This window comes from Pristiophorus japonicus, chromosome 6, assembly GCF_044704955.1.
Source record: "Pristiophorus japonicus isolate sPriJap1 chromosome 6, sPriJap1.hap1, whole genome shotgun sequence".
Taxonomy (NCBI): domain Eukaryota; kingdom Metazoa; phylum Chordata; class Chondrichthyes; family Pristiophoridae; genus Pristiophorus; species Pristiophorus japonicus.
Genome location: NC_091982.1, coordinates 1,045,019 through 1,068,887, shown reverse-complemented (window position 1 = coordinate 1,068,887; position 23,869 = coordinate 1,045,019). Strand labels below are relative to the sequence as shown.

General features: G+C 43.9%; 1 protein-coding gene across 9 annotated transcripts in view; it reads left to right on the top strand.

Moving 5' to 3' along the window:
* The window catches only part of LOC139265520 (BCL-6 corepressor-like protein 1), a 342,936-nt gene that overhangs the window by 227,422 nt on the left and 91,645 nt on the right, over positions 1-23,869 (top strand). For 7 of the 9 annotated variants that reach the window (XM_070882537.1, XM_070882538.1, XM_070882542.1 and 4 more), the window contains one exon: positions 19,108-19,195. The exons of 1 other annotated variant lie outside the window; for it this stretch is intronic. In XM_070882537.1, coding sequence (XP_070738638.1) covers positions 19,108-19,195 — 88 coding nt within the window. Of the gene's footprint in view, positions 1-19,107; positions 19,282-23,869 lie in introns of those variants that run through there. One more of the 9 variants, XM_070882543.1, reaches the window with a different exon arrangement.

Below are 23,869 nucleotides of genomic sequence, written 5' to 3'. Positions count from 1 at the left end.
AAGTGATCGGTGATCACTTACTAAGTGATGAGAGAAGGGGAACAGCCAGAAGTTGTAGTCCATGTTTGAACCAATGACATAGGTAGGAAAATGATTGAAGTCCTACAGGCAGGAGTTTCAGGAGCTAAGGAGGAAGTTAAAGAGCAGGACCTTAAAGATAGTACTCCCCATGCCACCACATACGAGTGAGTATAGGAGCAGTAAGATTAGACAGGTTAATTGTGTGTCTAGAGAAATGGTGTAAGAGGGAGGGTTTCAGATTCCTGGGGCATTACGAGCAGTTCTAGGGCAGGAGGCACCTGAATAAGATGGTCTGCTTGCACCTCAATAGGGCCAGGCCCAATATCCTTGAAGGGAGGGTTTAAACTAATTTGGTTGGGTGGGGGTGGGGAGCATGCACCAGGGTGAAGCATTAAGAGAGGAGATACAAGATGCACAAAGAACTTGGAGAGACAAACTGCCATAGAATAAAGAATAGTTCAGAAATAGAGGTCAGACAGGAAAAATGCAAGGCATTAAGATGGGTTTGGAGTGCATGTGTGTAAATGCACAGAGCGTGGTAAATAATGTTGGTGAGCTGCAGGCACAAGTCTCCACATGGGATTATGATCAGGTGGTAATAAAGGAAAATTGGCTCAAACAAGGAGAGGAATGGGCACTTAATATTTCTGGCTATAATGTATTTAGGGAAGAAAAAAAAGGAGGGGGACGGGTGGCAGTATTGATCAAAGATAGTGTTACAGCACAGGAAAGGGATGATGCACTTGAGGGTTCAAAGACAGAATCTATTTGGTTAGAATGAAAGAACAATAGAGGAGCTATTATGTTGCTGGGTGTATACTATAGGCCACCAAATAGTGGGAATGAGATAGAGGAGAAAATTGCAGAAAGATGCAAGAACTATAGAGTAGTGATAATGGGGGACTTCAATTATCCTAATGTAGACTGGGATAGTAACGGTGTAAAGGGCAAAGAGGGGGGAGGAATTCCTGTAATGTGTACAAGAGAACTTTCTTGATCTGTAAAGGAAGCAGGGCTGGATCTCGTTCTGGGAAATGAAGTAGGGCAAGTGGAGCATGTTTCAATGGGGGAGCATTTGTGAAACTGTGATCACAATATAATTAGGTTTCGAATAGTTATGGAAAAACACAAGGAAAAATCCAATGTGAAAATATTCAACTGGAGAAGAGCTGATTTCAGTGAGTTGGAAAGGCCGTGGCCAGGTGGATTGGAATCAAAGAAACAGTAAATGAGCAATGGGAGGCTCTCAGAGATAATAGCTCGGCTACAGACTAGACACATTCCCACGAGGGGGAAGGGAAGAGCATCCAAAGCTAGTGCTCCCTGGATGACTAAAGATACAGGGAGAAATCTGGTTTAGCACCAGAGAGGGGCGCTAAGGGGTGACTAAAGACCTACTGCTCGAGTGGCGCACTGTAGCAGCCTGCCGCTAATTTAACTGGTGGTTTAGCGGCGGCGCTGTCATTTAGCGCTGTGCACTCTAGCACCACCTACAAGAGTGTGCAACGCCCCCTTAGCGATGTGGTTGTGAAATTGACTGCTTTCGCTTGCTACCTGCCTGCCTGGCGCTGCTCCCGACAGGGGGAAGCAGACGATGTAGAGAGGATCCCGGGGTGATATCACACAGAATGAGAGTTACATTTTTAATAATTACTTTCCTCTTTTACCTGTGGAAGGCTGTTGGTAGCCTCCCTTCCATTTTTTTGCAGGCTTCACATGGTCGATATCATCTCTTAAGGCACAAGGATGCCGGTAGCTTAGCACCTCAATTTGAGAAGCATTCCCACCCCGCGATGGGTCTTTAGCACCTTAAGAGGATTGTGCAACACTTCTCTTAGCGCTCCACTCTCCTCTTGGGGCGATACTGAATATCGCACTTTAAGGTGTTAGACATTGCCCGCTGCTAAATGTAGCACCCTGGCGGTGTCATCGCCTCAAAGTGGGCAATACCGAATTTCTAGCCCTATATAGAGATTAAAATGAACAGAAAAAGGAGGCTTATGATAAATATCTAGTTCATAACTCACTAGAGATCCAAGTTGAATACAAAAATAACAGGAGAATTGAAAAGGGAAGTAAGAGGGTTGCAGTGACTAGTGGGGTACCGCAAGGTTCTGTGCTGGGACCCCAGCTGTTTACATTGTACATTAATGATTTAGACGAGGGGATTAAATGTAGTATCTCCAAATTTGCGGATGACAAGTTGGGTGGCAGTGTGAGCTGCGAGGAGGATGCTATGAGGCTGCAGAGTGACTTGGATAGGTTAGGTGAGTGGGCAAATGAATGGCAGATGAAGTATAATGTGGATAAATGTGGTAAAAACAGAGAGACAGACTATTATCTGAATGGTAACAGATTAGGAAAAGGGGAGGTGCAACGAGACCTGGGTGTCATGGTACATCAGTCATTGAAGGTTGGCATGCAGGTACAGCAGGCGGTTAAGAAAGCAAATGGCATGTTGGCCTTCATAGCGAGGGGATTTGAGTACAGGGGCAGGGAGGTGTTGCTACAGTTGTACAGGGCCTTGGTGAGGCCACACCTGGAGTATTGTGTACAGTTTTGGTCTCCTAACTTGAGGAAGGACATTCTTGCTATTGAGGGAGTGCAGCGAAGATTCACCAGACTGATTCTCGGGATGGTGGGACTGACCTATCAAGAAAGACTGGATCAACTGGGCTTGTATTCACTGGAGTTCAGAAGAATGAGAGGGGACCTCATAGAAACGTTTAAAATTCTGACGGGTTTAGACAGGTTAGATGCAGGAAGAATGTTCCCAATGTTGGGGAAGTCCAGAACCAGGGGTCACAGTCTAAGGATAAGGGGTAAGCCATTTGGGACCAAGATGAGGAGAAACTTCTTCACCCAGAGAGTGGTGAACCTGTGGAATTCTCTACCACAGAAAGTAGTTGAGGCCAATTCACTAAATATATTCAAAAAGGGAGTTAGATGTCGTCCTTACTACTCGGGGGATCAAGGGGTATGGCGAGAAAGCTGGAATGGGGTACTGAAGTTGCATGTTCAGCCATGAACTCATTGAATGGCGGTGCAGGCTAGAAGGGCTGAATGGCCTGCTCCTGCACCTGCACCTATTTTCTATGTTTCTATGTTTCTATGAATAGAAGCAATCCATAAGTCCTTTATTAACCTATGAAAGGGTAGTCATTGGAAGGGTGCGGCCAAATAGGAACCAAAAAAGAGATCTTATTGTGGAAGCACAAGGTGTGGCTGAGTTATTAAATGAGTACTTTACATCTGTCTTCACTAAAGAAGAGCATGCTGCCAATGTCACAGTAAAGGAAGAGGTAGTAGAGAAATTGGATAGAGTAAACTCCAGATACTTAAGCATGAGAAACTAGGCTGACACGCCAGTGCCGTACTGTGGCAGTACAGCATTGTTGGAGGTGCTGTTTTTCGGATGAGATGTTAAACCAAGGCGCCGTGAACTTAAAAGATCCCATAGCACTATTTTGAAGAAGAGCAAGGGAGTTCTCCCCAGTGCCCTGGCCAATATTTATCCCTCAATCAATGTCACTAAAAACTGATTATCTGGTCATTATAAACATTGCTGTTTGTGGGAGCTTGCTGTATGCAAATTGGCTGCTGCATATCCTACATTACAACAGTGACTGCACTCCAAAAGTACTTAATTGGCTGTAAAGTGCATTGGGATGTCCTGAGGTTATGAAAGGCACTAGATAAAAGAATGTCTTTGCGCTGGATTTTTGGCCTTTAGTATTTCGGGGTGTTAATGACGACAGCATGGGGTGGTGGTGGGGTCCTGATACCATCTGGAAAAGGTTTGCGCCTCAGTCAGCAAAATTGGGCAGCTGGGCCCTGAGTGTGGGGCAGAGCACTAAGGGAGGCGTTACACACCTCTCTTTGGATGCTAGGCTGGCTGAGCATGCAAAAATTCCAAGCTAAAATCCCAGCCAGCCTGGGAGTGCTGTAAGAAAGGCCTGAGGAGAAAAAAAAAACTGAAAAAAACCCCACCACAAACATTCCCAATACGTAGCCCACGCCACCACAATATAAATCGTAAAAGAAAAAATAATCACACTTACCTGAGGTGGACATTACTTACCTCATTGCAGCCAGTATAGGTCGGACCGACCTTTTTCACAGGCGGTCCCAGCAGGGCGCGCTGCGGGGCGTATGAGTTGGGCGGGAGTCAAAAATTGAACCGGTGTTACAACCAGGGGCGTTGCACACCGGCTAGCCTCTTCCGGGCGGTAATGCACCACACTTTTCCAAAAGTGGCCCTGAAAACCCCGGCGGGGCGCTGGAAGCTGGCTGCCCGCCCAGAAGAGCTGATTGCCGTCCCTTCAGGGCGAAGACAGAGGCAACCAGGAGCAGAAAATCAAGCCCATTCTATAAATAGATAAAGAAGAGGAACTTAAAAGCTTGGCAGTCATCACAGTAGAAAAGTCATCTGGTCCAGATGGAATGCATTCAAGGTTACTGAGAAGTAAGGTGTAAATTGTGGGAGCTCTGGCCACTATCTTCAAATCCTCAGGTATGGGAGTGGTGCCAGAGGACTGGAGGATTGCAAATGCTACACCTCTGTTCAAAAAAAGGGGAGAGGGATAAACCCGGCAACTACAGGTCAGTAAGCCTAACATCATTGATGGGGAAACTTTGAGACAATGGGCCAGAATTTGCAGTGGTAATAACTGCAAACTAACAGTGTTCTCCGTTATTACCCCTATGAAACTGACCACAACTTCAGGATGTAGCACATGCGTGTCTAAACGTGGAAATCCTGAAGTTGCGGTTAGTCATTCACTGCTGCGACACTGGCCGCGCTGTGGGTTCACTCTCTCCTCTTTTTCCCCCCACTCCCCCCCCCCCCCCCCCCCCCAACCAGCAATCTGTGAAACTGACAAAAACTTGGGTTTTTCTGTGGTAATATCACTGTTAAATACTCCATTAAATGTTCGGCTTTGTTGTAACTGGGATTTTAACAGCGTATTGAGTGCTAAGCAAACGTTATAGCCCTGAAAAACTCATTTTAATTGTGTGGATGTCAAATTTCTCATGATAAAAATTACAATATTTAAGAAACTTTTTAAAAGTTTGTTCATGATATTTCAGGTTCTACTGTGTCCTATGTTAGAGCCCTAATTGTTGTTTTACTCTCAGTAGCATTTTTTAAAAGTCGGGATAAAAGCAGGTTCTTATTTCCTGCTTTCATGTCTGAGAATTCTGCAATGTTATTGGCTGCTTGGACAGCTTGTTGACTTCACAGCAGATCGCATTAGGGAATCCTCACTATACTGAAATCACTTGTGCGTAGAAAAAGGCAAACTTCTCGCCACAGAGATCTCGCGATCTCCGGGCAGCTTTCTTTGGGACCCGCGGTAAACGCCTTTGCATTTCTGCTAACTGCAAATTTCGAGCCAATAACCTGGGACAAAATTAATTTGTTAATGGCAAATCATGTTTGACTAACTTGATTGGGTTCTTTTTTTGAAGTAACGGAGAGGGTTGATGAGGATAGCGCAGTTGATATTTTGTATATCGACTTTTAAAAGGTGTTTAATAAAGTACCATATGATAGACTTGATAGCAAAATTGAAGCCCATGGGATTAAAAGGGCAGTGACTGCATGGATATAAAATTATCTAAGGGACTGGAAGCAGAGAGTAGTGGTGAATGGATGTTTTTCAGACTGGAGGGCAGTGTACAGTGGTGTTCCCCATGTGTCAGTGTTGGGACCACTGCTCTTTTTGATAAATATTAATTACTTGGACTTGGGTATACAGAGCTTTCAAAGTTTGCAGATGACTGGAAACTCTGAAATGTAGTAACAGTGAGAAAGATACTAACGTAGTTCAGGAGGACATAGACTGGTGAAATGAGCAGACACATAGCAGACGAAATTTAACGCTGAGAAGTGTGAAGTGATGCATTTTGGTAGGAAGAACGTGGAGAGGCAATATAAACTAAATGGTACAATTTTATAGGGGTGCAGGAACAGAGACCTGAGGGTATACGTACACAAATCTTTGATGGTGGCATGTCAAGTTAAGAATCTGTTTAAAAATACAGACAGGATCCTTAGCTTTATAAATAGAGGTATGGTGTACAAAAGCAAGGAAGTTATGCTAAACCTTTATAAAAGACTGGTTAAGCCACAGCTGGCGTATTGTGGCCATTCTAGGCACCACAATTCAGGAAGGACATCAAGGCTTTATAAACGGTGCAGAGAACATGTACTAGAATAGATGAAGGGATTTGATGGAGTCAATAAGGTGGAAACGAACTCCAGTGGCAGAAGAGTCAGTAACCAGAGGACACAGATTTAAGGTCATTGGCAAAACAATCAGGCCACATGAGGAAAAAGAAGTCTATGCAGTGAGTTGTTATAAACTGAAATGCACTGCCTGAAAACAGATTCAATAATTTTCAAAAGGGAACTGGATAATTACTTGAAGGGGAAACATTTGCAGGGGACTGGGACTAATTGGATAGCTCTTTCAATGAGCTGACACAGGCATGATGGGCCGAAGAGTGGGTGTGGGAATTGGGGTCTTGAGATATTATGGAGTGGCAGTGAGGGATGTAATACTAGGACAGAGGTGGTGAAAAGAGAGGGTGGGGAGGATGGGTGGGGAGGATGGGGGGAGAGGTTAGAATTGAGGAGGGAGGGAGAGAAACCATGCAATGATGTCTGCCTCATAGTGAGGGGATTTGAGTACAGGGGCAGGGAGGTGTTACTACAGTTGTACAGGGCCTTGGTGAGGCCACACCTGGAGTATTGTGTACAGTTTTGGTCTCCTAACTTGAGGAAGGACGTTCTTGCTATTGAGGGAGTGCAGCGAAGGTTCACCAGACTGATTCCCGGGATGGCGGCACTGACATATCAAGAAAGACTGGATCAACTGGGCTTGTATTCACTGGAGTTCAGATGAATGAGAGGGTATCTCATAGAAACGTTTAAAATTCTGACAGGTTTAGACAGGGTAGATGCAGGAAGAATGTTCCCAATGTTGGGGAAGTCCAGAACCAGGGGTCACAGTCTAAGGATTAAGGGGCAAGCCATTTAGGACCGAGATGAGAAGAAACCTCTTCACCCAGAGAGTGGTGAACCTGTGGAATTCTCTCCCACAGAAAGTTGTTGAGGCCAATTCACTAAATATATTCAAAAAGGAGTTAGATGTCGTCCTTACTACTAGGGGGATCAAGGGGTATGGTGAGAAAGCAGGAATGGGGTACTGAAGTTGCATGTTCAGCCATGAACTCATTGAATGGTGGTGCAGGCTCGAAGGGCCGAATGGCCAATCCTGCACCTATTTTCTATGTTTCTATGTCTTGGAGGCCTGAAAATTGGAATTTGGGACTGGGAGGAGGGCAGTGGAAAGGATTAATTTTGTTGCAACGGGGAGTGGTTGAGGCAGACACCATTGCATCTAATTGAGGAAAAATTGGATAAATATAGGAAGTGGAGGAAGATGAAGAACTATCGGGAGTGAACAGGGCAGTGTAATTAGATTTGGATTGCTCTAGCAAAGAGCTATCAGAGAAGTAATGGACAGATGGCGACCTCCTGCGCTGTAAACTTTTAAAGTTCTATATTAATTTATGCATTCTGGTCAAGACTACATTTTCATGGAAAAACAGATGGAATCACAGAATACTATCTTCAAAACATTGCCTGAATGACAGAATCCCATGAAATGAAAATGGAATTTGGCTTGGTCACCATACCGTCTTATTCAAGGTAAAACAGCTACATCTTAATGGCATATTGTTTTTCATTATGGGCAGTAAGTTGCATCTGATTACATTTGTACCGTCACTTTCCTGAAGTATTTTCTCTTTAGCTGTGATTTAGTAGTAAAATTTGGATTTTGTTCCAAACCATTTCCTCTCAACTGGCCATTGCTCATGAGCTGTGATGATTAAGTGCTGGTTGAACATTTACCAAGTTGAAATTTTTAGTTTTAGTCTGAGTTATTGAAAATCCTGGTATTTTATGTTTGGCTTTAATAGTTAAAGTACAAAAAATAAATTGTGATGCAAATTGGTTGGAGGGATGTGGAGTGGTACTTGATGGCATTAGGGAATGGAGTCAGAATAGCCTGCTTTCTGTAGAAGAACAGGCATTTGAAGTTAATCCTGGTTTCTGTAAAAAGCAACAAATCATGAAAATGAGCGTTAATTGGACTATTTTTGTAGTGTACTGTAATTATCATGGGGATTATGTATTGCTGTATATATTAGGTTATTAAGACAGCCCTAGATGTAATAGCTGTTTTCTGTTTGAGGTTTTGATGCTATTTAAAGCTGTCAAGTCAATGGGCTAGAAATTGATCAAAGGCTGCCACCGCCCGTTTACTGCCCAAAAAGCCGCTAAGATTCTGCAATTAACGCCAGCGGAAAATTGGGGGGGAAAAAAACCGCCCGGACGAGAAAAATGGGCATTGCACATGGATTCTCGGCGGTCCTGGTCAAATTAAGTCCGAGGCTAGAGTCTGCCTAGGGAAGGGGGAAAACACAAAAAATATTTTTTCAAAAAATAAAACAACGGAAAACATTCAGAGGACCCTTTTCCACTGAATCGCTGCAAAATAATTTTTTTTTAAAATTCACTTACCTCTTTTTGCAGGGTTTCATACCTACCGTCCATCGAAAGGCTGGTCAGACTGGGTGTTTTTTTTTGAAGTACAGATCACCGCTCCCACCAAACTCTGCCGGAAGCGGTTTTCCCAGTGTTGCACGTCGGCGGTCCGCTCCCCAGCAGTATTTCAAAACTGCCGGCGGAAGACTGCAATGAATTTCCCACCGATTCATTTTCAGCCTAAAACGACGAAATACCGCCAGAAAACCCGGCAGTACGCTGATCAATTTTTAGCCCTATATTCTTTCTTTCCATAGGGGAACTATTTTGCATGGATAACACCTTAATAGTTACTTCCCATAGCATAAGGTGAAACATAATTTTCTTTATGAATAATCAGCTAAATATAGTATAGAGTGTGATATAGTTTCTCTGACGATGTACAATTTTAGTACTCCTGGGGATGGATGTGTGTGTGTGTGCATGTGTATATGATTTTAAATTCAGATGGCTTCAGGTTACAGGAGCACTTAATTTTAAAAGGGAAAGTTTAGTTCCCTAGTCGGTCTAGTGGGTAGTGTAGCACTAAGTCAAACAGATCAGAAGGATTCAGGTTTGAAACCCAGAATGTGTGCCCATTGGCTGACAGGAGAAAAATCACCTAGGTTTCCAGCTTTTGATTACTATCCAGCGCATCCTGCTAGAAAATATGCATTTATGGACCTTAAGTGTGGACAGAATTGAATGCCTTCTATGTTCGAATAATCTGCTGACATTGAGGGGTCAAAATTGGGTCGCGCCGTGTTTGAGGCAGTGTCACCGCCCGAGTGCTGATTTTAGCGCCGGTCATTAGGCGCAGCATCAAAATCCTAAATTCAGTTTTTACACCCAAAGATGAGAGAGCAGTGCTAAAAGGTAGCATTGCACACTCATCCTCGGGCGGGAGCTCAGGAGGCCTACTGAATTTCCCGTCGGGAGATTGCTGCCATGCTAGAAAAAAAAACGGGAAGAAAAAAACCCGAAAACTTCTCCGATCCACACACACACTTCCCTACTCTTAAAACTAATGAAAACATGCAGAAATAAATAAAGACTTACCTTCCTTTCTGGGCGATTGCGTCCGCGATCCGCTCTTTTACGACAACTTTTTCCTGGCTGTATGGCTGCCTGTTTGTACGGCAGTCGTACAAAGCAAATGTCACGACTGAGGCGTCAAAGAGGCATTGTACTCTGGATGACGTCACCACGGGGGTGGCATTAGCCGGCAGAGCGTTGCCTCTTGGCGCCTCTGCCAAAGAGCAGACTGAATTTAGGTCATGGCGTTGACGCCGCTTACTGACAACGGTAGGCATTTGCTGCCCATTAGTCATCTCCCGCGCTGTAACAAGCGGCGTCCACAACCAAATTTTGACCCCTGATTGTTTAGCTGAAGCCTTCACTAGAGGAAAAGAGAAAATTGAGGCAAATAAAACTGGGCCATTTTCACATACGGTGTAAATTATAACTGCTTTTCCCCACCAAGTCATGAAGCTAACATTTTTCACAGATCGTTTTCCTGGATTACATAACTTGAAAGTTTAGCAAATATTATCTGTGAAAGCGGTTCAAGAATGCGGTTCACCAACACCTTCTCACTGGCAATTAGGGATGGGCAATAAATGCTGGCCTAGCCAGCAGCGCCCACATCACATGAATGAATAAAAAAGTTTCTAAACTTCATGCTTTTCCAAATTCTCCAGTTGCTTTCATAATTATTTGAAATACATATTTACTGCTGAATTGATATGTCAAATTTGTTGATGGAGATGCTACTTTTTCTATCCTACAGCTTTAATTTTGTGAAACCCTGGAATATTTTAATGAAATTACGTTACTCTCATTTCAAAAGTTTAAAACTGGAATTTTCAGAGATGAGGAAAGTTTAGAGCATCTTCTGTATTCTGTAACTGCCATTTTTCAGAATCTATTCATTGTCTCCAATGTTCAATCTGTGTCACAATGTAAATTGTGTCAGAAGAGATTTGGAATCATCTTATCTTCTGGTATTTTTAGGGTTGTAGAAGGTATGTGATATTTGGCTGCCATGAGCTGATCAGATAACTCGTGACGATGAGTGGTTGACCATGACAGATTCTATGTATAAAACATACACTTGAAGAAAAAATATATAAATAGTTTTCTTCTATAATCATGAAAAATCATTTTGTTGTTTTGAATATTTTTGTCATTGTGATGTACCAGTTGCATTAAGGATAAAGCGCTTGCTTTGGGAGTCTTGTGTCAGGCATGTGAACAATGTGGCCTGCCCAGCGGAGCTGATCAAGTGTGGTCAGTGCTTCAATGCTGGGGATGTTGGCCTGGACGAGGACACTAATGTTGGTGCTTCTGTCCTTCCAGGGGATTTGTAGGATCTTGCGGAAACATCGTTGGTGGTATTTCTCCAGCGACTTGAGGTGTCTACTGTACATGGTCCTTGTCTCTGAGCCATACAGGAGGGTGGGTATTATTACAGCCCTGTAGACCATGAGCTTGGTGGCAGTTTTGAGGGCCTGGTCTTCAAACACTCTTTTCCTCAGGCGGCCGAAGGTTGCACTGGCACACTGGAGGTGGTGTTGGATCTCGTCGTCAGTGCCTGCTCTTGTTGATAAGAGGCTCCCAAGGTATGGGAAATGGTCCACGTTGTCCAGGGCCGTGCTGTGGATCATGGCAAACGAGCCAAAGGTGAGCAGAGGAAACGTTACAAGGACACACTCAAAGCTTCCCTGATAAAGTGCAACATCCCCACTGACACCTGGGAGTCCCTGGCCAAAGACCACCCTAAATGGAGGAAGTGCATCAGGGAGGGCGCTGAGCACCTTGAGTCTCATCGACCAGAGCATTCAGAAATCAAGCACAGGCAGCGGAAAGAGCGTACAGCAAACCAGTCCCACCCAACCCTTCCCTCAACGATTATCTGTCCCACCTGTGACAGAGTCTGAGGCTCTCGTATTGGACTGTTCAGCCACCTAAGGACTCATTTTAAGAGTGGAAGCAAGTCTTTCTCGATTCCGAGGGTCTGCCTATGATGATGGTGATCAGGATAAAAATTTACCATTAGAATTCTTTATATTGAAGGAAAATCCTCCACAGACAAATTGGGCTTAGCCCCTGCACTTGCCATACATGCATTGTTGATGACCTTTTCGAAGAGGTGTGATGAACTCTTGAATAGCAGAAATATTTGTTAAATAGTTTAACTTCATCATTAAAAATACAGAAGTTGGGCTCGTTGTTTCTGAGGAAGATAGGTGATCTGTTTCTTGCAAAAGTAAAATACTGCGAGTGTTGGAAATCTGAAATAAAACAGAAAATGTTGAAAATACTCAGTGGATCAGGCAGCACTGGTGGAAAGGGAAACCGAGTTAATGTTTCAGGTCGATGATTAACTGTTTCTCTCTCTACTGGTGCTGCCTGACGTGCTGAGTATTTCCAGCATTTTCTGTTTTTATTTCAGTTCTTTTTCTTGTCTTTCTTCAACATTCACCCTACTGTTTTTCCATATAAGTTTAGTGGCTGCTGATCCTTGTTTCCAGGATCCCTGCAGTGTTTGTTCGCAAAAAGATTGCAACTAATCTTCCCTATCTGATGATTATGATTTATTTGGTGACCTGAGGTAGAATTTTGGGGGTGACCAGACGTTCCATAGATCGGGAATGAGCATTATGTTGGTACCATCCTGTGACGAATACAGAGTTCTGTCTCATTTTAAACCGTAAAATATATTTTTTCATATGAAATTTTAGAAAGGCCAATATATTATGAATTTGAGATGAAACCCTATTAGCTACATTCTGAAAAATCATTCCATTATCTTTGAGGGATGTGAGACAAATACACAAATACTGTCAGGGGATGGGTGTTCATTTTAGGGGAAGTGGCCTAACTGTTAATGAGACTGGTTCTAATAAGAATCTAGTCAGATCATGTTTGTTTGCTAGTACCTTAGGTTGCTGAAATGTATGCAAGTTTCTATTGTGGAAGTAGATGCAACTTGTCTTTCATTGCCACAATCCAGTTCAGATTCAACAGACTAGAGTGATAGAAATAACTAAGATTCTAATTATCTGCCTGTTGAAAATGAAACTGGTTCTTCTCAGAAATCTATCTAATGTGTAGGGGCTGCTTTGATTTAGGATGTCAAAAGCCTGCTTGGATAGTATATATCGCTGGCTTTCCCAATTTAGTAGTTTACAGCACTGAGACAGGAGTTGAAATGCGCTCATTCTTCAGACACAGTTAAAGATTCTGAAAAGGACGCTTAAGATTTTAAATATTTTATTGTTTTGGTTTTGAAAACCGTTTAAAGTAAAATTGCAAATTATCTGTTGTATTTCTTTTGCTTCTATACAATGAAGTTTTTAGCTTGAATGATACCGTCAATCGTGACATCTTTTAAAACGCACAGTCCTTGCAAGCTCCAGTATAAATAATTGTTAATCTTCTGGGATGTTAACTCCTATTCATGGCACCATAATGGTTTAAGTTTCAGATTATAGGGGATGTGGGTCTGTCTATAAAAACTGCAATTTGCTGTGATCACAAAGAGTTGGGGGAAAACCCAATTTGCAACATAAGAAGAAATGTAGTAGTAGCATTGATAGAAACAATAATAGGAAATGCTGGAAAGACTCAGCATGTCAATCAGCATCTGTAGAGAGAAGCGATACATTAGCATTTCAAGTGTAGATCTTCACCACAGTAGAAATTCTGGATGAACAGCATTAAAAAAGGGAAAGGAGAGGGATAAAACACACTGCCTGTGCTGGCAGGGCGCTCTGTGCCCTTCGTTTGACCTGATTTCTTTTCTTCTCCCAGATTCCTGGGCCGCTGGAGCATGTCTGCTTTGCCGCTTTTCACTGCTGTTATTTCTACCTGCCTTAACTATCTCCCCCACCATCCCCAAACTGCTTCAGCTATTCACACGTTCTCTGTGACTCGTAAATTTCTCTCATTATGCTTTATATTATCTCACATTAATAATACTTCAGCCATTTCACCATCTTTTGTTTTCCATTGAAGCATTTTACAGGTCATTCTATTTCTTCTCATGTATTAGTCTTTATTTGTGTGTTTGCCTCTTCCATTTGTTCTGTGTCTTTTTAATGTGGTTCATCTGTAATTTCTGATGAAGGGTCTACACCTGAAATATTGCGGATAATTTTCAACTTCACTGCCTAGGTGCTCCCATTTCAATGGGATGAATATCGGCTAGGTTTTGCAATGGGTGGGTGATCTACTCATCTAGCCACCCAGGCGATGGAAACCACAATTAATTCAACTGTTCTGAATACAGACGCTGACTGTTGAGTATTTCTAGCATTACGTGATTTTGTTTCAGATTTCCAGCATCTGCAGTTTTTTGTTTTTTGTTTATATTAGTATTAACAGAAAGCTCATTGACAGTCAGGAAATAGAGTTATGGTTAATGGGAGTTTCTCTGATTAGAGAAGGTTAGAAGCATGTGTACTAGGAGTCACTGTAGGCCCACCTTTGTTCTTGATGTATAATATCAATGATTTGAGGAACACAATCTCAAAATTTGTTGTTGACAAAAAAAGTAGGAGGCTTGACAAATAGCAAAGATGGCTGTAAAAGCCTTCAGGAAGACATAGACAGGTTAGCAGATTGGACAAACAGGTGGAAGATGCAATTTAATAGGGTATGTGTGAGGTGATAGATTTGGGGAGAAAAATAAGGAATGGGTGTATACACTCAATGGAAAGATGCTGAAGGATGTGAATAAACAGAGAGCCCTATGGGCTCAATACATAGTTCACTGAAAGTGCGAGTACAGGTTGATAAAGCCATAATAAAGGCCAACAGCATTTTTGGTTTATACATAGAAGTATAGAGTAGAAAAGCAAATAATAATAAATTTATATAAAACATTGGTTAGGCCACAGTTCGAGCAGTTTGAGTTTTGGGAATTCCGTTATTGAAGGGACATTAAATAAATAGATAGCATACAGTGTAGATTCAACAGGATGGTAAGAACATAAGAAATAGGAGCAGGAGTAGGCCATTTGGTCCCTCGAGCCTGCTCCGCCATTCGATAAGATCATGGCCGATCTGATCTTGGCCTCAACTCCACTTTCCTGCCCATTCCCCATAACCCTTGACTCCCTTATCACTCAAAAATCTGTCTATCACCACCTTAAATATATTCAATGACCCAGCCTCCACAGCTCTCTGGGCGAGAGAATTCCAAAGGTTCACGACCTTCAGAGAGGAAATTCCTCCTTATCTCCGTTTTAAATGGGCGACCCCTTATTCTGAAACTATGCCCCCTAGTTCTAGATTCCACCACAAGGGGAATCATTCTCTCTGCATCTACAATGTCAAGCCCCCTCAGAATCTTATACGTTTCAATAAGATCACCTCTCATTCTTCTAAACTCCAATGAGTATAGGCTCAACCTTTCTTCATAAGACAACCCCTTCATCTCAGGAATCAACCTAGTGAACCTTGTCTGAACTGCTTCCAATGCAAGTATATCCCTTCTTAAATAAAGGGACCAAAACTGTATGCAGTACTCTAGGTGTGGTCTCATCAATGCCCTGTACAGTTGTGGCAGGACTTCCCTACTTTAAGACTCCAGCCCTCTTGTCATAAAGGTCAACGTTCAATTTGCCTTCCTAATTACTTGCTGTACCTACATGCTAACTTTTTGAATTCATGTACATGGATCCCCAGATCCCTCTGTACTACACCACTTTGTAGTCTCTCTCCATTTAAATAATAATTTGCTTTTTTATTTTTCCTACCTCACATTTTCCCACATTATACTTCATCTGCCAAATTTTTGCCCACTCACTTAACCTATCTCTGCAGATTTTTTGTGTCCTCTTCACAACTTGCTTTCCCATCTATCTTTATATCAAATTTGGCTACATTACACTTGGTCCCTTCATTCAAGTCATCAATGTAGATTGTAAATAGTTGAGGCTCCAGCACTGATCCCTGTTGCACCCCACTAGTTACAGTTTGCCAACCTGAAAATTACCCATTTAACCCGACTCTGTTTTCTGTTAGTTAGCCAATCCTCTATCCATGCTAATATATTACCGCCAATTCCTTGAGCTCTTATCTTGTGCAGTAACTTTTTATGTGGCACCTTATCGAATGCCTTCTGGAAATCTAAATACACTTAAGAATAGGAAACCATAGTTGTGAGGAAAGACTTGAGATAATGGGCCCAAGTTTCGGGCCGCGCCTAGAACGGCGCAGCCATGACCTGGACGCCCGTTTTTCGCGCCATAAAGTGCGCCTAAACAAAACTTACCTATTCTCCGGCTCCCTGCAAGTCCTCTGGAGCTGGGCGCGGCGCAGCACGAACTGTGGGGGGGCGGAGCTAGGTCCCTGCGCTGAAAACAGTGCCGGGAACTCTGCACATGCGCGCTACAGTGGGCGCGCATGTGCAGTAGCTCCAGGCGCCCAAAACTGTGGGAGGGGCCCAAAGCACGCATCCCCTAGCCCTGGCCGAACGGCCTCACTGGGGCTGCGTGGATAAGGCTGCCTCCCATGCCCAGCTCCTGCTTCCTCCCGATCCGATCCGACACGACTCCCGCTTCCCCCCGCCCCCGGACCGGACCCGATGCCGACCCGACCCGCGTTCCCTCCCTCCCTGCCCGCCCCCGACCCGAACCAACCCGACCGCCCTCCTCCCCCCACTCCCGACCCGTGCTCCCCCCCCGACCCGACCTCACGACCCCGGATCCCGAACCCGACCCGACCCAACGCCACCTAACTGTAAATCTGGTGCTGGGGACGGGCCCTGCCCGAAGTGCTGGGCCCGGCCCGTTCAGCCTTCCTCTCCCTTCTCCTTCCCTCCCCCCCCCCCTTCTCCTTCTCCTTCTTCTCCCCCCCCCTTCTCCTTCTCCTTCTTCCCCCCCCCTTCTCCTTCTCCTTCTTCCCCCCCTTCTCCTTCTCCTTCTTCCCCCCTCTTCTCCTTCTTCCCGCCCCCCTTCTCCTTCTCCTTCTTTCCCCCTCCCCTTCTCCTTCTCCTTCTTCCCCCCCTTCTCCTTCTCCTTCTTCCCCCCCCTTCTCCTTCTTCCCCCCCCTTCTCCTTCTTCCCCCCCCTTCTCCTTCTCCTTCTCCCCCCCCCCTTCTCCTTCTTCCCCCCTTCTCCTTCTTCCCCCCTCTTCTCCTTCTTCCCCCCTCTTCTCCTTCTTCCCCTCCTCTTCTCCTTCTTCCCCTCCTCTTCTTCTTCCCCCCCCTTCTCCTTCTTCCCCCCCCCTTCTCCTTCTTCCCCCCCCCCTTCTCCTTCTTCCCCCCCCTTCTCCTTCTCCCCCCCCTTCTCCTTCTTCCCCCCCCCTTCTCCTTCTTCCCCCCCCCTTCTCCTTCTTCCCCCCCTTCTCCTTCTTCCCCCCCTTCTCCTTCTTCCCCCCCTTCTCCTTCTTCCCCCCTTCTCCTTCTTCCCCCCCTTCTCCTTCTTCCCCCCCCTTCTCCTTCTTCCCCCCCCTTCTCCTTCTTCCCCCCTTCTCCTTCTTCCCCCCTTCTCCTTCTTCCCCCCTTCTCCTTCTTCCCCCCCTTCTCCTTCTTCCCCCCCCTTCTCCTTCTTCCCCCCCCTTCTCCTTCTTTCACCCCCCTTCTCCTTCTTTCACCCCCCTTCTCCTTCTTTCACCCCCCTTCTCCTTCTTTCACCCCCCTTCTCCTTCTTTCACCCCCCTTCTCCTTCTTTCCCCCCCTTCTCCTTCTTTCCCCCCTTCTCCTTCTTTCCCCCCCTTCTCCTTCTTTCCCCCCCCTTCTCCTTCTTTCCCCCCCTTCTCCTTCTTTCCCCCCCCTTCTCCTTCTTTCCCCCCCTTCTCCTTCTTTCCCCCCCTTCTCCTTCTTTCCCCCCCCTTCTCCTTCTTTCCCCCCCCTTCTCCTTCTTTCCCCCCCCTTCTCCTTCTTTCCCCCCCCTTCTCCTTCTTTCCCCCCCCTTCTCCTTCTTTCCCCCCCCTTCTCCTTCTTTCCCCCCCCCTTCTCCTTCTTTCCCCCCCCCTTCTCCTTCTTTCCCCCCCCCTTCTCCTTCTTTCCCCCCCCTTCTCCTTCTTTCCCCCCCCTTCTCCTTCTTTCCCCCCCCTTCTCCTTCTTTCCCCCCCCTTCTCCTTCTTCCCCCCCCCTTCTCCTTCTTCTTCTTTCCCCCCCCTTCTCCTTCTTCTTCTTTCCCCCCCCTTCTCCTTCTTCTTCTTTCCCCCCCCTTCTCCTTCTTTCCCCCCTTCTCCTTCTTTCCCCCCCCTTCTCCTTCTTTCCCCCCCCTTCTCCTTCTTTCCCCCCCCTTCTCCTTCTTTCCCCCCCCTTCTCCTTCTCTGCCCCCCCTTCTCCTTCTCTGCCCCCCCTTCTCTTTCTTTTCTCCCCCCCCTTCTCCTCCCTCCCCTCCCCCTGCCCCCCCCTCCCTCTACCCCCCTCCTCCCCCCTCCCCTCGCTGTCAGAAACACAGACACTGACAGACAGAGAATGAGAGACACACAGACAGACAGAGAGATAGAGACACTGACAGAGACACACTGGGGGGGCATCCCAGCACGCTGTTGGAGGGCTCCCGGTGCTACAGTCGGTAAGTAGAAAATGTTTTATTTATTGATTTTTATAAAAAAATTATTTCTTACTAATTTTTTTTTGATTGATTTATTGATGTTTTTGTTCCAAACTGAAACTGTTCTAACTGACTAGAACTGGAGCAAACTAAATGCCGAGAATTGCAATTTCTAAGATACTCCATTCTAAACCAGTTGCTCCAAAAAAACAGGAGCAACTCAGGCCGAAACTTGGCCCCAATATAACTATCTCCATTGGAACAGAGAATGCTAAGAGGAGATTTTAATGGAGATTTTAAAATGATGAAGGGGTTTTGATAGAGTGAATAGGTAAAGACTATTTCCTTTGGTTGGAATGAGGATCATTAGTTTAAAATTGTCACTAAGAGAGTTAGAACAAATGTCTTTACAGACAGGATTATTGTTTTCTAGCAATTTTCAGTTGACCTATGCTCAGAGTATTTCCTAGCAAATTCATTGACCAATTATAATTGATTGATAGGGCATCGGTTCCAGTAAAGCAGGCAAGACAGGGGCAGGGATTTGGAGGGTAAGGCCTCAGTTTGTGTTTGAGAATGAGATTGATGGGAATTGACTGATTTATTCCATCCATAAAGAATGAGTGAGAGTCAATGATGTCTATGAAGAAAACTGGTCTGTGTCTTACCTCAGTTATTTGAATATTCCTACTCTTGTATGGACCAGTGCTGTCAGTGAAGCACACAGTATATTTTGTTTTTGTTAGAAAGTGATGTAGAGCATGGGGGCACAATAATGCTGACTTAAGAGTGGATAATATTTTGCATACAAACTGCATCTACGTTAGTAGCAGTAACAGAGATCGAGTCGCCACCTGAGACCTCGAGTGGAATTATAATAAGCATCAGAAACTGTACTCCTATCCTTGGACTACCCATGAGCAAAGTCACAGGAGATCTACTAGTAATAATTAATCATTTTTTTTAATAGGAGATCTTCACTCACAGATGCAGAATCCAGGAAAAGTGCTCCACAGCCAGTAGGGACGGAAGATACTTGTATTAACAACCACACTGAAGTAAGCGAGATTGATCAGCTCATCCAAACACAGTGGAAGGCTTTTATTCTGTTTGTTTGGCCTTGATTTGATTCTAAATCTGAGAGGTGGGAGCATACTTTTATTACACATTGTGTGACAGAATTGCCTATGGGAGTGAACGTTATTCTTTGATCTGAATTTGATATCGCTACATTTTTTCTTCATTTTGATTCAAACTATATAATACTTTTTATATTCAAGATCATCCCCTTGTGTTGCTAAATTCTTGGCAATTCTTAGTACTAGTCCTCTCCTTTTAAACCAGCTAGTAATCTTTGTGCTTCTTAATAGTAAATATTGAATGTTGCGTCTATTAACACGTTTTCCCAGTTTTGCAGCATTATATTCTGCTAGGTTTGCAGCAGCAATGCTAGATCAGTAGTAAGTAGTATGCTAGGAAAGAAAAGAAAGACTTGCATTTATATAGCGCCTTTCACAACTTCAGGATGTCCCAAAGCGCTTTACAACCAATTAAGTACTTTTGAAATGTAGTCACTGCGGCAGCCAATTTGTAGACAGCAAGCTCCCACAAACATAAAAACATAGAAAATAAGTGCAGGAGCAGGTCATCCGGCCCTTTGAGCCTGCACCGCCATTCAATAAGATCATGGCTGATCATTCCTTCAGGATCCAAACAGCAATGTGACAATGACCAGATAATTTGTTTTTGCGATGTTGATTGATAGGCCCAACTAGATGATTCTAATTTTGTATCAATTCACATTTAACTGACCTCCCTCAGTATATTTTATAATGAATGACGTAGCTGTGACAGGCTGACAAAGTGAGTCTTTGCAGATAATAAGTAAGAAAGTGAATTTGCGCTGAATAGCAATTTAACGCTGAAACAAAGTGTTCCTGAATCTGCTAGACCAAATAGGTAAGTGACAATTTGTTCGAATTAATGAAATCTATAGAAATTAGGAATATAGTAATTTAGGATCAGACATTAGGCCAGTGATGCATGCACAGAACCATACAAGTTAACAGTATTCGACTCGCTGTGTCTGTGCCAGCCTTTTGTTAGAGCAGCCAAAAACGAATCCCATTTTCCCACTGTCTTCCCAAAGCTCAGTATATTCTTCTGCTTCAAATACTTATCAAGTATTCTGTTAAAAGTGTGTTTTTCTGTCTCAATCACTCTTTGTGGCAAAGCATCCCATGCTCCAGCAACCCTCTGCATAATGTTTTCTAATCTCTCCAACTCTCAGACACAATATTAAATTGATAATCCCTTGTAACAGACTCTCCAAATAGGGAACATTGTCTTTCCCTATGCACTCAGTCAATGATATATTATCTATTGAAACATTGAGTGGTATCAACATTCCAAAGGTGTTGTATGAGTGGGTGGCACTGTAAATGTAACATTGTGACAGATTGAAAAACCATATATAAATATAACATTAAGTGACTATTTTCCTCTCTCCAAAAGAAATCTGTCTCTCTCCCCTCCCCTCATTCCCCCTCCTCTTTCCTCACATCCCCTCTCTTCCCCCTCCTCTCCTCATTCGCTCCTCTCTAATTCCTCTGTCATATAGAAACCACCAATAATGGAAAGCTTGGAGGTCTTCTGGTGATATTTTGAGGAGTTAGGTTTAGATTAAAGTGCAAGATTTCGAGAGTATTAATTGCAGAATTACTTCCAGTAGCAGAACAAGTTGGGAGAAACAGATTAGATACATCAATGTGTGGCTAGAAAGGTAGGGAGAGTTTCAGATTCCTAGGATACTGAAGTTCTAAGGCAGAAGAAAGCTCTATAGACAGAATGGGCTTAACCTAAACTAAAAGTGGTTACAATATTCCCACAGAGACGCTAAATAGAAGAATTGGAGGATTTAAATTAGTAAGGTGGGGGGAGGGGTTGCGGGGGTGGGCGGTTAGAGTAAGTGTACTAAAAGGAAAAAGCAGTCTAAAATAGTGGACATGAATTTGTGGTCGGAGACTTCCCGCAAGCGATGTCTCCGAACCACAATAAATCTACGCACCTGCCTGATGGTCCTGGATCCAGGGGCACATGTGGTTCGCAAGTGGCCGTGGGATCATGTGAGCCAGCCCAACCATTCAGAAAAGGGATTCCCATTATACTTACGAAGATTCTAGTTAAATATGGAATCCCCATAAGCATAATAGGAATCAACCAAAAAACACATTTTTACAGCACTAAAATTAAAAAATTACATGATTAAAATGAATGAATGAAAATACTATTCAATTACATTTAAAACAAAAATTTTAGTATTTGTAAAATAAATTGAAACACTGTTCAAGGGGCCAAAACTAAAACTTATTTTACAGGTTTTTGAATCTTTAAAATTATTTTTTTTTTAATTATTATTTATTTTCACCATCACATTGGTAAGGCCTGCTTTTACCAACCGTAACGGTTTCATGGGCATTTGCTGGGCAATAGCCCAACTCTCCGCCAGCAAATGTCCATTTCCTGCACGTGCGGAGGATCTGTCAAGAAGATTCTTGTCAGATCGCCTGTTCTGGGCTTTCGCGCGTGTGCAGCCCATGTGTAACATAGAAACATAGAAAATAGATGCAGGAGTAGGCCATTCGGCCCTTCGAGCCTGCACCGCCATTCAATGAGTTCATGGCTGAACATGCAACTTCAGTACCCCATTCCTGCTTTCTCGCCATACCCCTTGATCCCCCTAGTAGTAAGAACTACATCTAACTCCTTTTTGAATATATTTAGTGAATTGGCCTCAACAACTTCCTGTGGTAGAGAATTCCACAGGTTCACCACTCTCTGGGTGAAGAAGTTTCTCCTCATCTCGGTCCTAAATGGCTTACCCCTTATCCTTAGACTGTGACCCCTGGTTCTGGACTTCCCCAACATTGGGAACATTCTTCCTGCATCTAACCTGTCTAAACCCGTCAGAATTTTAAGCGTTTCTATGAGGTCCCCTCTCATTCTTCTGAACTCCAGTGAATACAAGCCCAGTTGATCCAGTCTTTCTTGATATGTCAGTCCCACCATCCCAGGAATCAGTCTGGTGAACCTTCGCTGCACTCCCTCAATAGCAAGAATGTCCTTCCTCAAGTTAGGAGACCAAAACTCCAGGTGTGGCCTCATCAAGGCCCTGTACAACTGTAGCAACACCTCCCTGCCCCTGCTCCTAAATCCGGAACATGCGAGGCCGCGTAAGCGGTCATAGACCCCAGAAAATCCAGGTCATTAAGTTGGTGAGGGATATGGAGACATGTACCTTTAAGGCATATAAGAGCTATGTTAAGGATGAAGAATAAATAAGAATTTCGACAGCATCAACATCAGCACCAGCCCACAAGGCAGTTTTCCAAGGGGCAGGAAACAAAAGGGTGCTAAGCTTGAACGAGTCGTAAGGTGAGACTGCAGCGTTGTCAGTTTCCATAAACTTGAGCTCATCCAAAACTCTGCTGCCCATAACCCAAATCTCTCAAAGTACCGTTCATCCATCATTGACCTACATTGGCTCCCGGTTCTAGCAACATCTCGAATTTAAAATTCTCTTCCTGATGTTCAAATTTCTCCATGACCTCATCCCTTCTATCCCAGTAACCTCCTCCAGCCCTACAACCCTCAGATATCTCTGCTTTTTCAATTCTGGCCTCTTATGCATCCCCAATTTCCATCGCCCCACCGTTGGCGGATGTATCTTCTGCTGCCTAGACCCTAAGTTATGAAATTCCCTCCCTCAACCTCTCCGCCTCTCTGCCTCTCCTCCTATAAGGCGCCCTCTAAAGTGTACTTCTTTAATCAAGCTTTTGGTCACCTGCCCCAATATCTCTTTGTGTCTCAGTGTCAAATGTGTTGATAACGCCCATGTGAAGTGCCTTGGGAAGTCTTACTATGTTAAAGGCGCTATATAAATGCAAGTTGTTGTTATAAAATGTTTTGGGATGTCCTGAGGTTGTGAAATGTGCTATATAAAAAGCAAATCCTTTTTAAAATTGGGCTTCTGTGCTCAAGTCGCACCTACCCTCAATAAAAAATTTGCATAAATAAAGTCCTTCAGCAATCGAAGAAGCTGTTTTGTTTTTGTTCTGAAAAGTATGTGCATTTTAATGTCATTTTTAGGTTTAGATCACAACTGTGATCTGCAAAATGTGATTTACATGAATAAAATTATAGAAGACCTCCTTATATCTCAACCCTTTCCAGACACCCACACTCAAGAGTTTCTCAGATTTATTTTAATATTCCATTTCAAAAAATTATGTGGATGACAGAAACCTACTATTTTCTGTCTGAAAGATACATTGTTGAAAATCTTTTTCCTGAGCCTCCTTAATAGCTTAGTGGGCATTGGCATGGGCATTGTAGCACTAAATCATACAGATTAGGAGGTCTTGCTCCCACTGGAAACCACAGATGTGTGGACATCTAATGAGGATAGGATTTGACTTGACTGTGATGCCCTCCATAGTTAGCCAGCCGGTGGACACGAATTAGAGTATTTTAGTAGTTAAGGCACTGAACTCACAACCCAGAGGTTCTGGGTTCAAATCCCAACATGGCAAGTTGTTAAATTGGATTCCATAAATCTGATAATCTGTGAGCTGACACCAGGAAAAAAACCCATGAGAGTTACTAGAAACCGAAAAAGTTGATTCGTGTCCTACAAGGAAGTGAACCTGCCACCCATACCTGGACTGGCCTGC